At 49.6% G+C, this 14,830-nt stretch overlaps 1 protein-coding gene across 1 annotated transcript in view; it reads right to left on the bottom strand.

Moving 5' to 3' along the window:
* The window catches only part of LOC121855839 (forkhead box protein O-like), a 102,270-nt gene that overhangs the window by 70,878 nt on the left and 16,562 nt on the right, over positions 1 to 14,830 (bottom strand). Inside the window, exons 6-7 of the mRNA XM_042350991.1 lie at positions 10,273 to 10,702; positions 9,024 to 9,238 (exon numbers count right to left, since the gene is read on the bottom strand). Coding sequence (XP_042206925.1) covers positions 9,027 to 9,238; positions 10,273 to 10,702 — 642 coding nt within the window. The 3' untranslated portion in view covers positions 9,024 to 9,026. The remainder of the gene's footprint in view (positions 1 to 9,023; positions 9,239 to 10,272; positions 10,703 to 14,830) is intronic.

The following is a 14,830-nucleotide window of genomic DNA, read 5'->3' as shown; positions in this document are numbered from 1 at the left end:
AGAGAGAGAGAGGGGGGTGAGGGGGTGAGGAGGGGTGATATACGTAGCGTAAAGGAGCCTTAGCCGGGCAGGCCAGCCAGTGGGACGCATGTTAAGTAGGTAGTAAATTGTGAGCGTCAAAGAGCCCAGCGATAAAGAAAATGGGCGACTGATGGACGGGGAATATATGGTAGGATAATAAGAATAGAAATGAGTCGAAATTAACGAAAATGGATGACGGAAAATGCATGTGAGGGGCCTCTGGAGCTGCCCTTCCTTCCTGGGGGTGCTACCAAGATGGAGGAGGGTGAGGTGTGGGGAGGTTAAGGTGAGGTGACGTTAGGGAGAGGGTTGTAGGGGGTAAAGGTGATAGTGGTGGGTTATGGTGAGGATGAGTTTGGGAGTGATATGGTTTTCTTAGGATAGAGTGAGGAGATGAGGGGTGAGGGAGGGATGAAGGAGAGGAGAGAGAGGTGAGGGGTGGGGTGAAGGAGGGAGAGAGGGGTGAGGGGAGGGAGGAGGGGAGGGAGGGGTGGGGAGGGTGGGGAGACAGGGAGGGGTGAGGGATGGGTAAGAGAGGGGGAGGGATGGGTGAGGAGGAGGGGTGAGGAGGAGGGAGGTGGGAGGGGAGAGGGAGGGGTGAAGGGAGGGAGGAGGGGTGAAAAGAGGGAGAGAGGGTAGGGAGGGAGGTGAGAGAGCAGGGAGGGGTGAGAGGTGTGAGGTAAGTGAGAGATGGATAATGACATGAAAAATGGCCAACAGGAGAGAGAGAGAGGTCACGAAAAATATGCAAGAAATTGAGAAGGTGAATAAGACGATGAAAGAAAGAAAAGAGGAGAAGAAGAAGAAGAAGAAGAAGAAAGAAAGAAAGAAGAAGAAGAAGAAGAAAGAAGGATCAAGAGGAGGAAGAAGGGAGGAGCAGGCGTTGAAATACTGGTAGAGATGAAATTTGTGTGATGTGAAAAGAGGGCAAGTTAAAGGAACAGTTAGGAAGGGAAGAGGTACTTGTGGAGGGAGTGGGTGAGGAGGGTAGGGAAGGGGGAGGGAGAGGGTAGGAGGAGTAGAGGAAAGGAGGGAGGGAGGAGGGTAGAGGAGGGTAGGAAAGAGGAGGGAGGGAGGAGGATAGAGGAAGGAGGGAGGATAGAAAGGGTAGGGAGGGAGTGGAGGTGGAGGGAGGTAAGGAGGGAGGGAGGAGGGAGGAGTTGAGGTACAGGAGGGTAGAGGAAGGAGGGATGGAGGGAGGATAGAGGGTAGGGAGAGGGAGGGTAGAGGGAGGGAGAGGGGAGGGAGGGAGTTGAGGGTACAGGAGGGTAGGGAAAGGAGGGATGGAGGGAGGATAGAGGAGGTAGGGAGGTGGAGGGAGGGAGGAGGAAGAGTGAGGTACAGGAGGTAGAGGAAGAAGGAAGTGGAGGGAGGAAGAGAGGAGGAGGGTAGAGGAGGAGGGAGGGTAGAGGAGGGAGGGAGGGAGGGAGAGTTGGTACAGGAGGGTAGAGGAAGGAGGGGAGGATAGAGGAGGGTAGGGAGGGAGGGAGGGAGGGAGGAGTAGAGGGAGGGAGGAGGGAGGGAGTTGAGGTACAGGGAGTAGAGGAAGGAGGAGGGAGGGAGGAGGATAGAGGAGGGTAGAAAGGAGGAGGAGGATAGAGGAGGGTAGAGGAGGGTGGAGGGTAGAGGGAGGTAGAGGGAGGGAGTGGAGGGTAGAAGAGGAGAGGGGGGAGAGGGGAGGGGAGGGAGGGAGAAGGACATCATTAGACTGGCATGTTTCCCTTACTACTGTCTCTCTCCTGTCTATTGTTCCGGCCCTGCATTGTTCCGGCCCGTCTATTTTCCTCCATGTTCCGGCTCCCTGTCTATTGTTCCGGGTCTCCTGTTCCATTTCCTTCAATCTCTTCTTACCTTCCCTTCCACTCCTCCTCTTCCTGTCTTTCCTTCGTCCTCCTTCCGAACTTGGTCAGCCCTTCCCTCACCCCACCCGGCCCCACCCCGGCCCCACCACCGGCCCCTCCCCGCCCCACCCGCTCCCCACCCACCCGGCTCCCACCCCACTCGGCCCCTCCCACCCGGCCCCTCCCCATCCCGGCTCCCACCCCACTCGGCCCACCCCACCGGCCCACCCCACCGTCTCATCGTGGGGTGGGGCCGTGCAGACAGCCATGTTTACTAAATCATATCGGCTCCCAGTCTTCCATTTGCCCTCAGTCGTTAGCGTTCCAATTTTAATATCTCGCCTCTCATCAGATTAAGTGGCTTTTAGTGGTGGTAGATGATGTAAGATTTAGGAGAGGGAGAAGGAAGGTGAGAGGGAGGTGAGAGGAAGGTGAGAGGGGAGGTGAGTGTGGTAGGTGTGGGAGGTGACAGAGTGAGAGGGAGGTGAGAGGGAGGTGAGTGTGGTAGCTGCGTCACCTACATTACCACCACTTTCTAGACGGGTTTAATGTGATATATGAAAATAGCCATACCACTTTTTAACTTTGGGGTAGTGGTGGTTGGGGGTGAGTGGTGGGTGGGGTAGTGGTGGGTGGGATAGTGGTGGGTGGGGCGAGTGGTGAGTGGGGGGGGTAGTAGTGGTGTGGGGGTGTAGTGGTGAGTGGGGTAGTGGTGGGTGGGGAGTAGTGGTGGGTGGGGTAGTGGTGGGTGGGGGGTAGTGGTGGGTGGGGGTGGTGAGTGGGGGGTAGTGGTGGGTGGGGGTAGTAGGTGTAGGGTGGTAGTGGTGGAGTGGGGGTAGTGGTGAGTGGGGGTAGTGGTGGAGTGGGAGGTGGTAGGTGTAGGGGAGTTAGTGGTGGAGTGGGGGTAGTGGTGGGTGGGGGTAGTGGTGGGTGGGGGTAGTGGTGGGTGGGGGGGAGTGGTGGGTGGGGGTAGTGGTGGGTGGGGGGTAGTGGTGAGTGGGGGTAGTAGGTGTAGGGGGGTGTAGTGGTGAGTGGGGGTAGTGGTGAGTGGGGGGGTAGTGGTGAGTGGGGGTAGTGATGGGTGGGGAGTAGTGGTGAGTGGGGGGTAGTGGTGAGTGGGGGGTAGTGGTGAGTGGGGGTAGTGGTGGTTGGGGAGTAGTGGTGAGTGGGGGTAGTGATGGGTGGGGGTAGTGATGGGTGGGGGGAGTAGTGATGGGTGGGGGGTAGTGGTGGGTGGGGGGAGTGGTGGTTGGGGGTAGTGGTGGTTGGGGGCTAGTGGTGAGTGGGGGGTAGTGATGGGTGGGGGTAGTGGTGGTTGGGGGTAGTGGTGGTTGGGGGTGAGTGGTGAGTGGGGGTAGTGGTGGTTGGGGGTTAGTGGTGGTTGGGGGTAGTGGTGGAGTGGGGGTAGTGTGGTGGGTGGGTGGTGGGAGTGGGGGCAGTGGTGAGTGGGGGAGTGGTGGGTGGGGGTGTGGGTGGGGTAGTGGTGGGTGGGGGGGTAGTGGTGGGTGGGGGTAGTGGTGGGTGGGGAGTAGTGTGAGTGGGGGTAGTGGTGAGCATGGTAACATTTCTTACAGTGCCACACACCCACAACACCACACTTTTCCCTCTTATATAGCCAGTCACGCCATGTTGATAAACGAACAGGTTTCAAGAGCCAAGGCTTTCGGATGTGCCTTCAACTACTGGTAAGGTCACCATACTCACGTTCACACATACTGTATAACACCTTTCTCTTTCTCTTCTCAAATATACTCAATAGAATCTTTCACACACACTATACACTGTCACTCGGAATCTAGTATGACGATCATCCAGCTATGATACAATGATATGAGTTATTAAGGATGTCACCTAGGTTGGTGAGTTCTGAGGTGACTAAAGAGGCCGATATGGGACCGGCTGGGTCGTTCACATTCGTTGCACATGTGGAGGGCTACATCTACTGTGGGAGGGGCGGTGGCAGCGTCTTTCCGGCGTTGGTGCTTGTCTGCCTCGGTATGCAGTCGGGCTAACTCGAAAGTATTGACACCTTCTTGTGTGGTGATCCTCCAAGCGTTACGTTTACTATTCGTTAGATGACTGTAAAGTAGCTGCTTTGGCAGTCTACTGTCGTCCATGCAGGTAACATGGCCAGTCCAACGTAGTTGTTCATAAATAATGGTAGCCTCGATGCTCCTACAGTTGGTGTTAGTGAGAATACTGGCATTTGTTCTCTTGTCTTCCCCGAACTCGGATATTCACTCCACACACACACACACACACACACACACACACACACACACACACACACACACACACACACACATACACAATATGTTCACATACCTTTTGGCACTGACACTGTTAAATGCCCTGTAGTCTGACCTTCTCCCACCTAGGTATTATAAATCATATTTGTATCACACATATGTTACTTGTATATTATTTGTCAATCAAGTGACCCATTCAAAGCACACCAACTCTACCTCACACACACACCCCCTCTACACCCACACACCCCTCTACACCCCCACACACCCCTCTACACCCCCCCCCGCAGTAGTAAACAGACTAGCCCTCCCGCACTTCCACGAAGACCCATTATCAAATTCCTCAATCCTTGACGGCGGGGAGGACGACCCTCACATCTCGGGAAGACAATCACCTCCTCCCCAATACGACCCCTCCCCTTCCCCCCCCCTAAATGACCCCTCCCTTCCCACCCTAATACGACCCCATCCCTTCCCTCTTCCCATCCCAAGACCAGCCCCTTCTCCCTCCCATCGCAAGATACCCCCTTCCCCGTCCACCACCCCAGACAACCCCTTCCCTATCCCCATTCCCCTCCCCAAAGACACCCCTCCCCTCCCCAAGACGGTAAAATTCGCCGCTCATCACCTGGGTTCCTCCTCGAAAGACAATTATTGACACTTTATTAATAATTTAGATAGGTGTTTTTCCGTCTCCCAGATTATAATTTTAGACGCGATCTGCCGGCACGTAATTGTCTGTTTGATGAGATTTCCAGCCACTTATGGGAGTTAAGGTGTTAATTTTTTTTTTTTCCTAGGGAGAATGAGGTAGGAACTCTCCTCCCTCCCTTCCCTTCCTATCTCCTTCAGGAAAACGGGTTAAAGGGAGAGACCAGGATGTACACGTGAAAAACAAACTGAGAGAGAGAGAGAGAGAGAGAGAGAGAGAGAGAAGAGTAACCCTTACAATACCTGAGTCAATATAAATCATTACAATCAAATCAACAATCACAACCTTACCACACACACACACACACACACACACACACACACACACACACACACACACACACACTAAAACTCATTCACAAAATATCGATTAAAATAGTTTCCATTAAAAAAAATATAATAATATAAAACGCAAGAAAAATAAAATAAAAACCTGATAACCTTCTGCACTCTCTTGTGTGAGTGAAAACCCCAAGTGGCGTCACCTTCACTAATTAATCCTAACCAGAGCTAAATTAATCAACTCATCAATCTAATCGGAGGGAGGGAGGGAGGAGGGAGGTGGAGGGGTTCCTTCTCTACCAGACGGATCAGTCATTCCCTCATTCCTTCTATTCTTCTTTCCTTCTCCTCCATCCATCCCCTTCATTCTCGTCTCCCTCCTCGTTTACCCCTATCCCATCTTTTGATTGTTTCTCCATCTCTCTCTCTCTCTCTCTCTCCTTCTATTCCTCCCTCTAGTTTTCATCCATAATGTTTCCTCTTCCCAAAATCATCGGCGTAATATTCCCACAAAGTATCGTTCAACTGGACTAACACACAGACCTAACCTAACCTAACCCCACTGCCGCCTTGTTCTTGCGGCGTATGCGAGCGTTAGTGCGGGCAAAAGGCTGGCGAACGTTTGTCTGACGCAGCTATGTTACTGTGGGATGGAGGGGGGGAACGTCAGGCGCTGTTGTTTGCTCGTACAGGAGATGTTTTTTATGGGGCACGAGTCTTGTGGTGTAGCGAGGAGGAGGAGGAGGAGGAAGGAAGGAGGAAGGAGGAGGAGGAGGAGGAGGAGGAGGAGGAGGAAGAGGAGGAGGAGGAGGGAGGGAGGAGGAGGGAGGAGGAGAGGTGAGGCCTTGGAGTCCCTATTTTATAAGCTAATCAATCTGTGTCATCAAGAAATTTTAACAACTCGACGAAACCAATCGATTTGTGTGTGTGTGTGTGTGTGTGTGTGTGTGTGTGTGTGAGAGCCCCCACCCCTAACAACCTCTGGTACGGACCCCACACAAAACACACACCATGGTTCACACACACCATGGTTCACACACACCATGGTTCACACACACACACCATGGTTCACACACACCAAGGTTCACACACACACCATGGTCCACACACACACCATGGTTCACACACACCATGGTTCACACACACCATGGTTCACACACACCATGGCTCACACACACACCATGGTCCACACACACCATGGTTCACACACAACATGGTTCACACACACCATGGTTCACACACACACCATGGTTCACACACACCATGGTTCACACACCGGTTCAACACACCATGGTCACACACCATGGTTCACACACACCATGGTTCACCACACCTGGTTCCCATGCTCACACACACCATGGTCCACACACACCATGGTTCCACACCATGGTTCCACACACACCGTGGTTCACACACACCATGGTTCACACACACCATGGTTCACACACACACCATGGTTCACACACACCATGGTTCACACACCATGGTTCACACACACACCATGGTTCACACACACACCATGGTTCACACACACCATGGTTCACACAGTCACACACCATGGTTCACACACACCATGGTTTCACACACCATGGTTCACATTATCAAATTCCTACTCACACCAAAATTAACTTCCCTATTTCAAGACTATTAAACAATTTCAAAATGATTAGTACGAGGTAACTTTACGGTACAAACTTTACCTTCTACAGTTACTCACCTGAGGAGCTACAGGTGTGGTTCTGCCTGAAGGACACACCTCCACACTCCCCTGCCCTTCACCCTCACTTACTCACTCCCTCACGAATAATCCCCCTCCTCCCTCACCCCTTCCTTCAGTTGACTAATGGTGAGCAATATTATGTCCAGATATGAGAGAGAGAGAGAGAGAGAGAGAGAGAGAGAGAGAGAGAGAGAGAGAGAAGCCGCTAAGGTAACACTCTGATGGCTTGATCCTGGCCGGGGGGAGTAGGAGGGGGGAGGGACGCATGACGAGGTGGAGGGGGCATGGGAAGTTGGAGGAGGGGGAGGTAAGAGGGGAGGGAAGGAGGGAGGGGGAGGTTAGTGTGAGAGTTAAGGGGATGTAGACGGACGGAGGGAGGGCACGGACAGAGGAGGGAGGGACGGACGGGAGGGGAGGAGGCAGGGTTTGCTGGTTGGCGATTCTCTAGTCTGATTAATTGTTGAACTTGCCACAATTTGTCTCTGTACCGCCGCCAGCATCATCAATGTAGGCTGGCCGAGCGAGGATTAATATTAGAGGTGTTATTTATATACCTTGGGTAGGCAGGGATAAACAGGACGTCAGGGGGACAATAGCGGGGAAGTGGTCAGACAAACACCCTCACTGCCCCCCCCCCTCCCAGCCCCAATGAATCACGTGACCGAGGTAAACATTGTAATATTGAAGAGCCTCCCGGACCCCACCTACCACAACCAGTAGGTGGCCAGCCGCCACCACCACTAACAGTAGGTAGCCAGCGGACCCCACCACCAACCAGTAGGTAGCCCGGATCCCACCACACAACAGCCAGAGTAGGCCAGCCGGCCACCACACCAATGGTGGCCAGCGGACCCCTAAACAGTAGGTGGCCGGCAGGACCCCACCACACAACCAGTAGGTGGCCAGCCGGACCCACCACCACAACCAGTGGGTAGCCAGCCACCACACCCCAGTAGGTGGCCAGCGGATCCACCACCACAACCAGTAGGTGGCCGGCGGACCCCACCACCCCACCAGTAGGTATGGCCGGACCCCACCACAACCAGTAGGTGGCCAGCCGGACCCCTGAAGGGTACAGTACAGTACACTCTGGTTGCCACTGCCGTCACAACCATCACGGGATAGTAAACAAAGAGACAAGACTTGAGACATAATCATCAGACACAACTCCTCAGTCTTCAATACAGGTGTTTATATGACCACACGCTATGACACAGGCGGCGTCAGTTGGGTGTGTGCCACACACTCCTCTCTCCTGCCAAAATGTCTAGCAACACATTACCACCAACAGCTGCTCAGGCTAACCAAACTAATTCATAACAGATCTCCTCTACGCATCACTAACACCCGCTGACAACACATCTCCACACACTCTTAGTCAATTTATAACCTGAACCGTTACACAAACCAATATCCTAGGTTCTTATTTATTCTGTTCCCGCTATATCAATTATTATCAACGTTTAGACCAGGTGTTTCAATTATCACCAGGTATATCGATCATTGCACGTGTAGTCCAGCTTAAGATAACTGTGGGAGTGTGTGTGTGTGTGTGTGTGTGTGTGTGTGTGTGTGTGTGTGTGTGTGTGAGTGTGTGTGTGTGTGTGTGTGTGTGTGTGTGTGTGTGTGTGTGTGTGTGTGTGTAAATTTTCGTTGACCTTATACTTTGTTATAATCTGATAGACGTCATACACCACAAAGGTACCGTCCAGCAGTAGTAGGCGAATCACCACAACAAACGTATGAAAGTTATCCGTGTATTAATTATATATTTACTTCCCTCCCTTATCATATTAAAGTATATCAACTCCACTGTAAAGTATGTATATACTTATAATATAAAGGTAAAATTGTAAAATAATTAAATATCGAAGTGATAACCGTGGTAACGTGTTCTTATTACCACCATGCTATTGTACTATTCCAGGTGATATTAAATGTTACATAATACTTCCGCGAGATAAATGTATAGTATATATCAGGTGCCTACAAGAGAGCTCAGGTTCTCAACTGGCTCACCCATGTTAATATTGTTATTATTATCCACTCTGTGTTTTTTATGGCTAAATAAATTTCATTAATATCAATGTTTAAATATCATGGAGAAAGTTGTCGAAGACGGGACCCCCTAAATATGGAGGCGTCATCTGTGGTCTGAAATAATGGTAATGCGACAGGTTGAGGCGGGACTGTACTCACCATTTAGCGGACCCACTGGTTCCCCGCCGCGATGGACGAACAGGGATAAGACATCCCAGGTGGTGCTGCCATCTGAGGAGGGTCTGGGTGAGAGTGTGCGTGGGCGTGGGCGTGGGCGACGGCGTGGGCGTGACCGTGGGAGTGGTGGCCGTGGTGTCCATGTGGGAAAGAGAAATCCAGGTTTCCTTCCACCTGCAGCTCGTGTTTGATTACCTGTAACAGTCAAGAGTGAGTTAGAACACAGTAATGGTGAGTGACGGTCATTAACACAAAGCTGTAATCTTAGTTATATGATCATAAGCACAGAAACTGCCAAGAAAATCTTAAGCCTACATTGAGCAGCAAAGCAATAGCAAGGCAAAGATGAGACGACTGTATTGTGCAAGACAGACACAGGTTCCCCACACTGGGCCACACACTAACGCCCTACACCAGTACTGATCACTGTACACCCTCAACACTTAAAGTGAACACAAGTTTGACTTATCCTCAACAGATACTCGATGATCAGAACTGATGGAGAACTTTTCAAGGAGTTATTTGGCTGAAATTCTTATATGACTGACACTGATCACATGACAGGTGTAAACACAGCAGACTCTAACATCCTATATAATTATAATGACCTGACATAACATGACGCAAATATCGTTCCCTTAGCCTCAAAAGTTAGTATCGGCACAAGAGGCTTTACAAAGTGTCTGACTGTCTGACTTGGGGAGTGATTGAAGTCTGAGTGATGGATGTGAAGTTTGGCAGCGAGAATGACAAGAGTGTGCGGGAGTGATGCCGGCCTGACTGATGGCTTCCCGGGGAGAGGGGGACCTTTAAACTGTACCAGTCATAGTCTGTCTGCTGGATCAAGTCACTGCCTCACGCTACGCTATCAAACACCATGAGAGTAGCTCAACCAGTAACAAACAAAGGAGCTTCAGTAGGACTTATTCTGTTAGTGCTGTTACAAACACAGGCTTTTATATTTATCGTATTAACAAAATTTGCGATTAATTAATTGAAATTTTATTCAGAGTGAAAATAAATTGTTTCTAGGAAAGTAAAACTCATGTTACATGTTTTGTTTCCTACCGGAGAGACTACACGCACTTGAGTGTTAATAATAACCTCTAACTTATTCTAGTTGTTACTACTTTGTCGGACAGTGTCCAGTTCCTGTGGTGAGGCGCGGGTCTTGCGACCGGCCCGTCTCAGGCTACTGGTACCACCGGCCAGCACAAAAGCAAGTCCCCTACCTCTACGTTACAGTCCAGGCCGCCCTGTATCGGAGTGTCGAAGTCCACAAAGTCGGGCATATGCACGGGACCACCGGAGCCGCCCCCCGGCACACCAGGGCCTGGCCCGCCCCCCGTGTCGCTGCTGCCGGGGCTACTGCTGTGTGTTTGTTGTTGTTGCTGTTGTTGTTGCTGCTGATGCTGTTGCTGCTGCTGCTGCTGTTCACGATGGGTTAATGCTGCCCTGAGCATATTTGGCTCACTGCTGGACGCAGAATGGGCAGTATGGGCGGAGTGGGCTGAGTGGGCAGTGTGCGGGGGTTGTGAGGTGGGAGGTGTTGTAAAGTTGTTGGTGGGCTGGTGGGCTTCGCCTCCGGGCCCTGGGTAGTGGCCCTCACCTAGTGGCTGCGTCGGCGACAGACTGTGGACACTGTGCGCCGGGGACATGGCCTGAAACACACCACCATAACACACAAGTCACCTCACTAGTGTGGTGGAGTCAGGCAACACCAACACACTCCCTCAACCGCCTCAGGGGCATGTATGAAATATATTAATTAAACATCATGACATATGAATAATTTACCAAATATAAACAAGATTTTAGAATTCTACAATCTACATACTGTACAATTAATTCTGAACGATTCTCTTTTCACAAGAACTTTTACTGGTGATGAAAATACTAGACCAGTGCCCATGAACCCTGCTGATGCACCGGTACACACGCCACCACTACCCCACCACTACCCCACCGCTGGATGGTACTCTGCTTGAGGGGTGTTGAGTCGCCCACACTACTGTACACCCCGACGTCTCTACACACACAAAACCAATTTTCAAAAGGTTTGGGGCTGTTGTCTGACTGTATGTTGAAAGACAATCAGTGATAATCAAGGCTATGGTCACCAGCCTCCAACTATTATTATTATTTTTTTCCCAAGAGGATAAGATCTAGCGAGGAGTGAATCGTCAGTGCTGGTGGCGAGGTGAGGGAGCCAGACAGGTCGGGGTGTCACACGGACCAGCTACTGTACTGCCAAACTGGATGTGAATGAATCTTTCTCATCATTAAGGAACCTCTTATCTATATATTCTCCAAGTGACTCGCCTTGGGGAGGAGATGGCATGCTCAGAGCTTAAGTATGACAACAAATACTGAACTAAGGGTAAGTGTGTTAACGTACAGTAGGGCGTTGGCAGGTAAGGGGGGAGGTGTTGGCAGGTAAGGGGAGGTGTTGGCAGGTAGGGGAGGTGTTGGCAGGTAAGGGAGGTGTTGGCAGGTAAGGGGAGGTGTTGGCAGGTAGGGAGGTGTTGGCAGGTAGGGGAGGTGTTGGCAGGTAGGGGAGGTGTTGGCAGGTGGGGAGGTGTTGGCAGGTAAGGGGACGTGTTGGGAGTCTTCATGTGTTGCTGTCAGAGATTAAAGGAGGCGTTTATTGACATGTAAACGACCGAAGTCATGGATGTGGTTAGGAGTGCACGGGCGTGGTTAGGGATGTACGGTGTGGTAAGGTGTGCAGGTGTGGTCAGGAGTGTACAGGCGTGGTTAGGAGTGTACGGGCGTGGTTAGGGATGTACAGTGTGGTGTGCAGGTGTGGTCAGGAGTGTCAGGGCGTGGTTAGGAGTGCACGGGCGTGGTTAGGGATGTACAGAGTGTGGTAAGAGGTGTGCAGGTGTGGTCAGGAGTGTACGGGCGTGGTTAGAGTGTAGGCGTGGTTAGGGATGTACGAGTGTTGTGCAGGTGTGGTCAGGAGTGTACGGGCGTGGTTATGGTGCATGGGTGTATAGTCTCCAAGGGCCTGGTTTTGAGTGTAGTTAAGGGGTGTGTGTGTGTGTGTGTGTGTGTGTGTGTGTGTAGTTGTATGGTGAACTGTATAGATGTATGGTGGCGTTTAGGATAGATTGTATGGTGTAATTGTTATATAGTGTCGTGAATAATGAATGGTGATATATATATATATATATATATATATATATATATATATATAATATATATATATATATATATATATATATATATAATTATTGGCGTGTATGGAAGTACGTATGGTTGGATGAAGAGGTGTATGGCTCGGAAGGTAAAGTATACAGCGTTAACGGAAGTGTGTGTGATAGTGTGTGGTTATACACTGACGTATAGTATAATGGTTGTATCGTAGTGTATGGTTGTATTTACATGTCGGGTCGAGTAGTGATATGTATGATTGTACTGTGACCTGTATGGAGTGGTGGATGGCAGGATGTCAGTATACAATTACACACAGTACATATCTCCAGGTTATGTTGTGGTAGGTGTATGGATGTATGGTGTGTGTATGGTTGTGTAGAATGTGTATGGTTGTGGTAGGTGTATGAATGTATGGTATGTGTATGATTGTGTAAAATGTGTATGGTTGTGGTAGGTGTATGGTTGTATGGTGTATGTATGGTTGTGGTAGGTGTATGGATGTATGGTCTGTGTATGATTGTGTAGAATGTGTATGGTTGTGATAGGTGTATGGTTGTATGGTGTATGTATGGTTGTGGTAGGTGTATGAATGTATGGTCTGTGTATGATTGTGTAGAATGTGTATGGTTGTGGTAGGTGTATGGTTGTATGGTGTATGTATGGTTGTGGTAGGTGTATGGCGTGTGTATGGTTATATGAGCCATGTATGGATTATTTATGACGCTAAGACTATACACATTAAAATGTAAATTGTCTTTACTTTCCAGATACAGGAGTGTGTATGGAAATGTGTATACTTGCATGCTGGGAAAGGCTGAGTTGGAGTTACATATTTGTGTATCGACGTATGAGTGTATGGATGTATGAGTGTATGGATGTATGAGTGTATGGATGTATGAGTGTATGGATGTATGAGTGTATGGATGTATGAGTGTATGGATGTATGAGAGTATGGATGTATGAGTGTATGGATGTGAGTGTATGGATGTATGAGCGTATGGATGTATGAGTGTATGGATGTATGAGTGTATGGATGTATGAGTGTATGGATGTATGAGTGTATGGATGTATGAGTGTATGGATGTATGAGTGTATGGATGTATGAGTGTATGGATGTATGAGTGTATGGATGTATGAGTGTATGGATGTATGAGCGTATGGATGTATGAGTGTATGGATGTACTGAGGAAAGTATAAAGTGTATTAAGCCTTGTATATGACTGTGTGTGTGTGTGTGGATATTGACTCACATACACCCATACAATTGCACAGGTGTATGATCATGCCTATGGTGTATGTGTGTATGAATGACGAGATGTACAGGTATACATGGGTGAATTTCTGCTTTATATGTGGCAAAATACCTCTGGTATAGTTTATGAATATTAATTTTCCAATATAGAAAAAAACATAATTATTAAATGATACCGAGTTGCTGTTTAAAAGTTGTATGGGCGTGTGTATGGCAACCTGTGTGTGTATGACATGTATGGCAACCTGTGTGTGTATTATGACATGTATGTACGCCAACCTATGTGTGTGTTTGATATGTATGGCAATTTGTGTGGCAACCTATGTGTGTATGATATGTATGTACAGCAACTTGTGTGCGTGTATGACATGTATGGCAACCTGTGTGTGTATTATGACATGTATGTACGGCAACCTATGTGTGTGTTTGACATGTATGGCAACTTGTGTGTATGGCATGTATGGCAACCTGTGTGTATGGCATGTATGGCAACCTGTGTGTGTGGCATATATGACAACCTATGTGTGTATGGAATGTATGGCAAACCTGTGTGTGTATGGCAACCTGTGTGTGTATGGCAACCTGTGTGTGTATTGGATGTATGGCAACCTGTGTGTGTATGGGATGTGCCATGGCAACCTGTGTGTGTGTGCATGGGATGTATGGCAACCCTGTGCGTATATGGCAACCTGTGTGTGTATGGGATGTATGGCAACCTGTGTGTGTATGGGATGTATGACAACCTGTGTGTGTATGGGATGTATGACCCAACCTGTGTGTGTACATGGCAACCTGTGTGTATGGGATGTATGGCAACCTGTGTGTATGGGATGTATGGCAACCTGTGTGTGTATAGTATGTATGGTAACCTGTGTGTGTATAGCAACCTGAGCGTGTATGGCATGTATGGCAGCCTGTGTGTGTGTATGTGGGATGTATGGCAACCTGTGTCTGTATTGTATGTATGGTAACCTGTGTGTGTATAGCAACCTGAGCGTGTATGGCATGTAGCTGTGTGTGTGTGTGTGTGTGGGATATGTAGCCTGTGTGTGCACCTGTGTGTGTGTGTGTGGCATGTATAAACCAGTGTGTGTGTGTGTGTGTGTGTGGTGTATGGCAACCTGTGTGTGTGTGGCAACCTGTGTGCGTGTGTATGTGGGATGTATGGCAAGAAGCTGTGTGTGTGTGGGATGTATGGTAACCTGCGCGTGTATGGCATGTATGGCAAACTGTGTGTGTGTGGGATGTATGGTAACCTGTGTGTGTATGGCAACCTGCCTGCATGTATGGCATGTATGGCAACCTGTGTGTATGGCAACCTGTGTGTATGTGTAACCTGTGTGTGTATGGCATGTATGGCAGCCTGTGTGTGTGTGGA

The sequence above is a fragment of the Homarus americanus genome, unplaced genomic scaffold, assembly GCF_018991925.1.
Source record: "Homarus americanus isolate GMGI-L3 unplaced genomic scaffold, GMGI_Hamer_2.0 scaffold14072, whole genome shotgun sequence".
NCBI classification, from domain to species: domain Eukaryota; kingdom Metazoa; phylum Arthropoda; class Malacostraca; order Decapoda; family Nephropidae; genus Homarus; species Homarus americanus.
This window is presented reverse-complemented; position numbering and strand designations above follow the sequence as displayed.